Source organism: Oryctolagus cuniculus, chromosome 19 (genome assembly GCF_051225735.1).
Source record: "Oryctolagus cuniculus isolate XC-2025 breed Fujian yellow rabbit chromosome 19, ASM5122573v1, whole genome shotgun sequence".
Taxonomy (NCBI): Eukaryota; Metazoa; Chordata; class Mammalia; order Lagomorpha; family Leporidae; genus Oryctolagus; species Oryctolagus cuniculus.
Genome location: NC_142885.1, coordinates 62,721,372 through 62,730,797, shown reverse-complemented (window position 1 = coordinate 62,730,797; position 9,426 = coordinate 62,721,372). Strand labels below are relative to the sequence as shown.

Genomic DNA, 9,426 nt, shown 5'->3' with positions numbered 1-9,426 from the left:
GAGGGGTGTCCGGAGGCCTTCTCCCTCCCTTCTCTGGCCCGTGAGCACCCTGGAGAACGCCAAGGGGCCCCCACCCCCAGAAGAAGGGGTTGGGTTTCCTCTTGCTTCCCATCTCAGCCCAAGAGCCTGCTTGCCCTGCGGCCCAGGGCTGAAGCAGCACAGAGTTCAAGCCCACGCAGTAGCTACTGCCAGAGGCTGTGGCCAAGCAGCCTGCTTCTGCCAGTGTGTTCCCACACCTGTGCACAACAGGCACACGGGATACTCCCCACAATATATATATATTTTTAAAGGCGCTTCATCTGGGTCTCCCACAGGGGTGCAGGGGCCCAAGCACTTGAGCCATCTTCCGCTGCCTTCCCAGGGCATTAGGAGGGAGCTGGACTGGAAGTAGGGCAGCTGGGACTTGAACCAGTGCCCATCTCGGATGCCGGCAGTGCAGGTCGCGGCTTAACCCACTGCACCACAGTGCCAGCTCCCCACGCAACCCTGACAAGAGTCTTAGGGCAGGGCCTGGCTCAGTGACCTTCACTGCTTTAAAGAAGACAAGCTCATGCTGAAAAATCTCCAATGCTTGGTAGTGGAGGAGGCCCAGGGAGCACAAAGCTTAGCAACTGCCCGATTTAGGATTGTCAATGTTGCTGATTGGGGACTTCAGTCTTTAGAGGAGCAATTTCTAGGATATGAAAGAACTGCACAAAGATTTCACTTTTTATTTGAAAGAGTTACACAGAGGAGAGGCGGGGGGAGGGGGAAGGGCGGTGTCTTCCATCCCCTGGTTCACTCCCCAGATGGCCGCAATGGATGGAGCTGAGCTGATCCAAAGCCAGGAGCCAGGAGCTTCCTCTGGGTCTCCCACGTGGGTGCAGGGGCCCAAGGACGTGGGCCATCTTCTATTGCTTTCCCAGGCCATAGCAGAGAGCTGGATCGTAAGTGGAGCAGCTGGGTCTCGAACCAGCGCCCATATGGGATGCCGGCGCCGCAGGCAGTGGCTTTACCCGCTACGCCACAGCGCCGGACCCATCTGTTTCGTGTTTGATTGATGCAGAATTGTACATATTTGTAGGGTACAATTGAGACATCTGCGTAATGAGCCCGTAATGGTATTTAGAATATCCCTCACCTCATCTATCATTTTCTGATTAGATACACGATCCCTCCCAATAAACTCGAGTTCAAAAAACTGCACTCCAAGGGCCAGAGCAGTGGCACAGCTGGTGAAGCCTCATCCCATATGGACGCCAGTTCGAGTCCTGGCGGCTCCACTTCCCATCCAGCCCCCTGCTAATGCACCTGGGAAAGCAATGGAAGATGGCCCAAGTGCCTGGGCCCCTGCACCCACGTGGGAGACCCCAGAAGCAGCTCCTGGCGCCTGGCGTTGGCCTGGCCCAGCCCCACCATTGTGGTCATCCGGGGAGTGAACCGGCGGATGGACGATTCTCCCTCCTTCTCGAACTCTGACTTTCAAATAAACACATAAATCTAAATCTTGACAAGAAAAGAAAAGCAGGCACTGTGCCCGCGGACAGGCTCCACAGGGCCCTCGGAATCGACCGCCGCCTCTTCTCCACCGGCCCCAGGCAGGCGGGCGCTCTGCGGCTCCGTCCCCAGCCTGCGCCGCACCCCCGTGTGCGCTGTGGGCCACACAGGCCCCCTCGCGTCCCCGCCGCGCGGCCCGAGCTGCGAGCCGGTGCGACCCGCGCTCCCCGCCTGCCGCGGCTTCCCGCTCGGCGCCGGCTCGCCCACGGAATCCTCGTGCGTTCCCCCCGCAGACCCTCGCGTCCCTTCCCCTCTCGGAGTCCCGCCAGGCAGGGCGAGGGGAAGGCAAAGAATCGCATTCTCCCGGCCGGTTAGGCGATGCGTAGAAAGGAAATTCTTAATTTCACTTAATTATACTCATTGAATTAATCGCGTTCGTTCCTCCCCAGCTTGGGGGCGTTTAGTTCCTCCATGTACGCATGCGCACTCCTGGCCGCCTGCGTAGGCTGCCCCGCCCTGGGGCCCCGCCTCCCGACGCCGGCATTGGCCGGTTCCGCCAGCGCGTTCCTGATTGGTGGCGTGGGCCGGGTCTCGTTGCCTATCAAAGTTGGCGGGAAAGCGGAGGCGTTGCGGAATGGCTGCGGCTGGGAGCTCGTTCTCCGGCGGCGGCTCGGCGGCAGTGCGGCTGCCACGGTCGCCGCCCGTCAAAGTGCTGGCCGAGCAGCTGCGGCGCGACGCGGCGGGCGGCCCGGGCGCGTGGCGGCTGTCGCGGGCGGCCGCGGGCCGCGGGCCGCTCGAGCTGGCAGCCGTGTGGATGCAGGGCACGGTGATGTCGGCGAGCGGCGGCGAGGCGCAGCTGCGGGACCCGACTGGCTCCTTCTGGGTGCGCGGCCTGGAGCGGGTGCCGCGCGGGCGGCCCTGCCTCGTCCCAGGTAACGCCGGGGCCCCGTCTGCGCCCCCGCCCTCCTCGCGGCCTGGCAGGTGGCGGGGGCAGCTTCAGACCCGGCTCTGGCACCACTTGCCGTCGCGAGGGCGGGGCGGTGGCCGTGCCGCGGCCTTGGTGGCCTTCCTTCCTGGCGGGGCCCTGCCTGGTGTCTCCCAGGCTTGTCTGAAGATAAGCACCGCCCGCAGCCGGGTTTGAAAAGGCAGGGTCCCGGGTCCTCCTCCCAGTCGGCCACCGCAGGGGGCGGGACCGGCTTCTCAATCGCCCTGTCCTGGGAGGGGTCTTCTTGCTGGGGAAGCCCACCCTGACCGCGGGAACGCGGGGAGCTCCCGGAGTTCCCCGGAGGCTGCGGGTCACTGACCCGGCGCCGCTGCCACCACCTGCCGCCGCAGCCACCCACCCCGAGCCTGGTGCAAAGCTCAGATGCCTGCGCCCGCCCCAGGGTTTCCGAGTCCCAGGATCCTTGTGGGGCCGACAATTTGCATTTCCGACCAGGTTGCAGCAGCTGCCTGTGGCCACACTGGAGGACCCCTGGTCCAGATGCTGAACTCGGCCGGGAGGGGGAGGGGGGGCTCGGTCTCTGGCCCAGAGCCTCTGGACACATGGGGGCTGCAGGAACCAGTTGTTTATTCTCAAGTGTGTTAGTGGTTGGAGAGCATTGATTTTGAAGTTTGTGAAAGTATATTACTGCTTCACTCCCCAGATGCCCACGATAGCTAGCTGAGGCCCGGCCAGGCCAAAGCCACAAGCCGGGGACGCATCTCGGTCTCGCACACGGGTGGCAGGGGCCCAAGCACTCAAGCAGTCATCTTTTCCCAGGGTGCTCGCAGCCGGCTTGGAAGCAGTCAGGACTGGATCCCACGCCCTCCGATAGGGCGCGCGGGCATCTCACGGGCAGCTTCGCCACAACACCCGCCCCCAGACCCTGTGGTCTTGAGTGGCAGGCCCCATGTGAGGCACACGGGACGGTAGCCGAGGCCAGGGTGGATAAGCTTGGCCGGAGGACAGACCCAGGACGGGGTGGGTGGTCCGAGGAGACTTCCGGGGGCCCCGGGGGGCTCTCTGGGCCCTGCCTGCTTGGCCTTGGAGTCTCGGGAGATGCTGTGGCCTGACGGACTTAGGATGAATTCCTGCTTCCACCCTTTCCCAGATGAGCCGTCTGGGGCCCTTTGCTCTTGTCTGGGGGGCCATGGTTCCTGCCTCCTGTCGCGAGGATTCCCGGGTAACCAGTGGCCACGCCCGGCTCCCAGCGGTGACCTGCTGCTCCCTGTGCTCCTGTGCCCTCCCGCCTCGGCCCGGGCCTGCAGCCCCCCGGTCCACCCGCCACTCCGGCTACCACAAAATGGCCGAATGCCTGTGGCGGGGGCCAGGCCACTGCCACACCAGGTGCCGTGGTGGGCGTGAGTGCCAGGGGCAGAGGCGCGCTCACCGCGTCTGGCTTGTAGCATGGAGAGAATGGCAGCGCGGATGCTTGCGGACAGCTTAGAAGGGCTCTCACCCCACAGGAATGCCCTCACTCAGCTGCCGTGTGGGCTGCAGGCTCCGCGACCCCCACCCTCTGGAGCTGCAGGGCACCGGGTGGTGGCCTTGGTTCTTGTTGAGCTGTCCGTCTGTGCAGGGTTTAGCGTGTGGAGAGAGGGCGGCCCCGAGGACAGACAGCCAGAGCCCCCCAGGCTCGAGGGGTCAGGGCTGGTTCCTGGAGGAGACCGCCCTGAAGATGGCGTTGGAGGTATCTCTGTAGGGACTGAGAGGTCCCGGCCGAGGGGCTTCTCACTGCAGCAGCGACACTGGGTCACCCTGTGTCTGTGGCAGCGGCAGGAGTCGTCCCGCTCTGTGCACAAAGGCTCGGAGGTGGCAGAGCCCATTACTTGGGGGACCCTGGGGCAGCAGGTGGGACAGGGGTGGAAGGTAGCAGGGTCCAGTCCTGGCTGTGGGAGGGACTGCCCGCTTGGCCGCGGCCTGGCGCTGTGCTCACGGCTTTGGTGCTGTCTTTCCGCTGCTTCCTTCCCTGGAAGATCCGGCAGTTTCTCTAAACAGCGGGTGCTGGAGACGCAGGGCCTGGCCTGCCTCCCAGTTGCTCCAGTCTGCAAGGGGAGCTGAGAAACTAAGGACCGGAAGCTGCCGAGGCAGGAGCTGTGCCCAAGAATGAGGCCTGCAGTCACCGCGTGGTGGGACGGGGCAGACGCTGCAAGGCCTGGGACTGGAGCCACGGCCACGGAAGGGGACGCGAGAGGATGGAGGAGTGGCAGGAGGGAGGGGGCGCGAGAGGGGAGCGAGCTCTGCGTGCGGGGCGGGCATGCAGGCAGAGTGCCTAGGACCCTCCTTTGTCTGCTCCCCTGGCCCGGAGCACCCCGGTCTCTTGTGTGTGCCTTCCCAGTGAGGCTTTCCTGGGCTTCTCTGTCCCAGAGGGGCCAGCAGAGGGAACGAGCTCTGACCGTGAGGCCCCCCAGTAGGACCTGGAGCTGCTGAAGTGCCGTCTGTGGGGTGTTGGACCAGAGTCCAGGAGCAGCTCGCCTGCGCCCCTGCTGTCGGAGCCCTGGGCTCACGTGTGCGGGCTCAGCCCCAGCGGTTGGAAGCAGGTCCCCTACGGGGCTGGCAGGGTGCCTGCCCTTCCTGCGTGATGTGGTTAGGCCTGGCCAAGTTTCGCTTTCAAGGAGAGTCCCTTCCCCAGGGAATGGGAGAGTCGCGGTTAGTGTGTTAGATCACCCGGGTGGCAGCCTGCCCTGTTGTCGATCTGCTTGTATGTGCCCAGTGGTGGCCAGGAGGTGGCAATTGGAACAGTGGAATGGGGCGGGGGTACTGCCACCTGCCCAGCTTTCTGGGCAGCATCCAGGGAAAACTGGATTTGCTTTGTGGCTGTGTTGGGGTGGGGGTGGCTTTGTAGAAAGAGAATCCGTCACGTGCGCTGCCCTGGAGCCACGTGTCTATAACTCGGGCTGCAGTGTGAGTCCCTCCCACTCCCTGGACCTGAGTGCACGGCGTGTGGCACTCTTGTTGAACGTATTCAGACCAGAAACTAAGGAAGATAGAGGTGTCCTCTCCCAGGTTAAATATTGAATTTATTGCTAACACACACGCAAGGGCACTTCAGGAAGTTTGTGGAAGGCAGAATTAAGAGGCAAGTTTATTTTGGTGCAGAAAATTTTAAAATCCATCCATACACAGGATCTTCCAAAAGTCTGTGGAAATGTATATTATTAAAAAACACCTAGGGGTTGGCACCATGTCACAGCCGGCCTCTCATATGGGTGCCGGTTCAAGTCCCTGCTGCTCCACTTCCAGTCCAGCTCCCTGCTAACGGCTGGGAAAGCAGCAGAGGATAACCTAAGTGCTTGGGCCTCTGCACCTACGGGAGACCCAGATGGAGTTCTGGGATCCTGGCTTCGGCCTGACCCAGCCCTGGCCATTGCAGCCTTTTGGGGAATGAACCAATGGATGGAAGCTCTCTCTTTGTCTTTTCCTCTCATTGCCTCTCGAATAAATAAATAAAGCCTTCCAAGAAAAATAAAACACTACGTGGCTTTCAAAACTTTTGCCCAAAAATAAACCCAGCTCTCCATTCCATTTCCCCTCAAACTCGCCGAGGTCCCCCAGGCTGCATCTGGTCACAGACCGCCCGGTGTTTTGGTTTCTCTTGCGTGCGTGCGTGCTGTCTCCAGTTCCCCTCTGTGGATGTGAATATGAACATCACGCTGGGCTTTTCTCCTTTCTCCAGGGAAGTATGTGATGGTGATGGGAGTGGTTCAGGCCTGCAGCCCTGAGCCGTGCCTCCAGGCTGTGAAGATGACAGATCTCTCGGATAACGCCCTCCATGAAAGCATGTGGGAACTAGAAGTGGAAGATTTGCATAGGAGCATTCCTTAGACGGCGCTGCAGCGGTCGCTGACATCCAGCTCGGGGGCCGGCGTTGGGGCGGCGCAGGGAAAGCCACCGCCTGCAGCGCCGGCCTTCCATACGGATGCTGGCTCTCTGCTCGGCTCCAGCTCCTGTTCATGACTTGGAAAAGGCAGCGGAAGATGGCCCACGTGTTTGGGCCCCTGCCACTCACATGGGAGACCTAGAAGGAGCTCCTGGCTTCAGCCTGGTCCAGCCTTAGCCATTACAGCCATCTGGGGGGTGTACCAGCACATGGATAGCCCTGAGTTTCAAATATATAAATCAGTCTTTTAGAAAAACACCTGTCTGAAGTGCTCTGGGTGCGGACTCCCTCCAGGAAGTGGCGCTCGGGTGTGTCTTGGAGACTGCACGCTGTGACCGAATCCCCACGCAGGATTCACCGTGACTGCAGTCCCGCCGCCGCCTCTCTCCTGGACTGTGCCCGCTGATGAAGAGCAGATGCTGGCTTTTTTGCTTTGGGGTTTCAGTTTGTGTTCATCTCTCTCTCTCTCTCTCTCTAAGACACAGAAACCTAATGTTGCATTTTCCAAGTTTCAGGAGCAGTGATACTTTCTCCATGCCTAAGGCCCTGCTGTTTTACAATGCCGGGCTGGGATCTCAGTTGTCACCCTTGATGATTGACGCGTGGTCACAGGAAGGAACAGACTCCGTGAAGGCACGAGAGACAGTGTGGCTCTTTGTCCACTCCCTCAGCAGCTTCTGCATCCATCCGGTTCCTGAGTCCAGTGGCGTTCCCAGCAGCAGGCCTGAGAGCCCCCGGAAGCTGCAGCTGTCTCTCTGCCCCGGACGTCACCAGACATTCAAGATCAGCGATGCCTTCTTCCGTCCCTCGGAGCTGTTGAGCCGTTTTTGAAATTTAGGGAAAAGATCAAGACTGAGAATGCCTTTTGGTCCAAGCCAGACTTGCACCTTGTAATTCTTGGAGAGACCCCGGAAGGGAGCAGCAGCGGACGTTGGGGTTCTGCCCTCTGCCCGTGACCCGTGCCTGGCTTTTCTTTAGATTGTAAATATCGAGGGACTCAGATTATGTTCCAATGCTGCTGTAGAGCTTGAACTGATTTTTAATATTCCGCCACTAATAAAATTTTTATATGCTGTATTGTTTTAAAAGTAGACTTTCTTTTTTTAGAGCAGTTTTAGGTCTACAGAGAACTCGAGCAGGAAGTGCAGAGTTCCTGTATGTCCCACACTCACGGCCCACCCTGCTGGTCTCCGTGGTCGCTGACAGCTTGGTAGTGCGGTACACTGGTCACAGCTGGTAGACATTCGATGACATTGAGTGCTACCTTGATGACACTGAGTGTTACACTGACACATTCCTAACTAAAGCTGATCGCTTACAGTGGAGTTCTGTGTGTTGTACATCCTGTGGGTTTTAACAAACACAGAAGGCCCTGTCCCCACCCTGACCGTGTCCTACAGAGTAGTTTGATAGTCCTAAAAATCTTCCAGACTCCTCATCTGCTCATCCTTCCTCCCACCCCCAACCCTTGGCAACCACTGATTATAAAAAGATTTGCTATTTGTTTATTCGAAAAGCAGAGTTAGAGAGGGAAACAGAGAAAGAGATCATCCATCCACTGATTCACACCCCCAAAACGGCCACAGCAGCTAGGGCTGGGCCAGGCCAAAGCTGGGAGCCTAGAACTCCATCCAGGTCTCCCCCGTAGCTGGCAGGGGCCCAAGCACTTGGGTCATCCTCTGCTGACTTTCCAGGCTCATTAGCAGGGACCTGAATTGGAAGCAGAGCAGCCAGGATTCAACCGACACTCAGCTATGGGGCTGCCAGCGTTGCAGGCAGCAGTGTAACCCACTGCACGGTAATGCCGGCCCTGGTTTTTTTTTTTTAACTGTCTTTACAATTTTGTGTTTCCCAGAATATCCTGAAGTTGGGTCATAGAGTTTGGAGTTTTTCAAATTTTGACCTAGTGTGCATTTATGTTTACTCTGTCTTTGCCATTCGTATATTTTTTTTATTTTTATTTATTTTTTTTGCTGAGGGATGCCCCTGATGTGTGGATTTGTTCAGCCAGCTCACCCACCAAAGGCCATCTTGTTTGATTGCAGTCTTGCATGACTATGAGCGGAGCCGCTGCAAACCTTTGCGTACAGATTCTGTACTCACCGGGGTAACGGCTGGGAGTGCAATCGCTGGGTCACAGCTAGACCTCTGCTTGGCCTGGGAGGAGCCGCCGGCTGTATTGGGAACGTTTCACATGCCCACCAGCGATGAAGGTTGCCCCACACCCCGACCAGCATTTGGTGGTGTTGGTGCCTTGCTTGTGTCGTGTTTTTACATTGTTTTTATTACTTGCCTGGGTTCACTGACATTTGAAGACTGTTTTGTTGGCAACATGAGATTTTTCAGGCAATATTGGTCGCGTTTTGGTTTTCTTTCTTTCTCTCTCTCTCTCTTTTTTTTTTTCTTCCAAAAACACAGACATAGAGACACAGACATAGACAGAGACGGATCTTCCACTCACGAGTTTACTCTTCAAGTGCCCACAACAGCCAGGGCTGGAGCAGGTCAAAGCTACAATCCTGAAGCTCAATTCAGGCCTCCCACATGGGTGGCAGGGTCCCAAGTACGTGGGCTATCAGCTGTTGTCTCCTAGGGTGCACATTAGCAGGAAGCTAGAATCAGAAGCGGAGCCAGAACTTGAAGCCAGGCGCTCCCTTGTGGGACGTAGGCATCTAAAATGGTGTCAAAGCACTGTGCCAAATGCCCACCCCAATATTGCTGAGCTTTTATTTTGTTTTTTATTTAATTGAAAGGGAGAGTTACAAAGAGAGGTAGAAACGGAGAGAGAGGAGTCTTCTATCCACTGGTTCACTCCCCACATGGCCGCCACAATGGCCAGAGCTGAGCCGATCCGAAGCTAGGAGCCAGCAGCTTCTCCCGGGTCTCCCACAGGGGTGCATGGGCCCAAGGAATTGGGCCATCCTCCGCTGCTTTCCCAGATGCATTATCAGGGAGCTGAATTGGAAGTGGAGCAGCCAGGACTCAAACCAGCACCCCTCTGGGATGCTGGCACTGCAGGCCAGGGCTTTAACCTGCTGTGCCACAGCACTGGCCCAATAGCTGAGCTTTAATGGGAGCTTTGCAGGCC

General features: G+C 58.5%; 1 protein-coding gene across 2 annotated transcripts; it reads left to right on the top strand.

The window, feature by feature from the left end:
* Window positions 1–2,078: 2,078 nt before the first annotated feature.
* Window positions 2,079–7,413, top strand: RMI2 (RecQ mediated genome instability 2). Of its 2 annotated transcripts, none has more exons than XM_089321692.1 (2): window positions 2,079–2,408; window positions 6,854–7,413. In XM_089321692.1, exons 1-2 carry the CDS (start codon window positions 2,111–2,113, stop codon window positions 6,928–6,930), a joined length of 375 nt encoding a protein of 124 aa, XP_089177818.1. In that variant the 5' UTR covers window positions 2,079–2,110; the 3' UTR covers window positions 6,931–7,413. The 2 variants fall into 2 exon arrangements, with proteins under 2 accessions (XP_089177818.1, XP_002711796.3); XM_002711750.6 differs by having other exon boundaries at window positions 6,135–7,413.
* Window positions 7,414–9,426: the final 2,013 nt, after the last annotated feature.

Excerpts from the sequence above, each read along its gene's own strand:
- RMI2 (XM_002711750.6), top strand. The coding sequence starts at position 2,111 with ATGGCTGCGGCTGGGAGCTCGTTCTCCGGCGGCGGCTCGGCGGCAGTG. Across the intron at positions 2,409-6,134 it reads GCGGCCCTGCCTCGTCCCAG|GGAAGTATGTGATGGTGATG; the intron begins GTAACGCCGGGG and ends TCCTTTCTCCAG.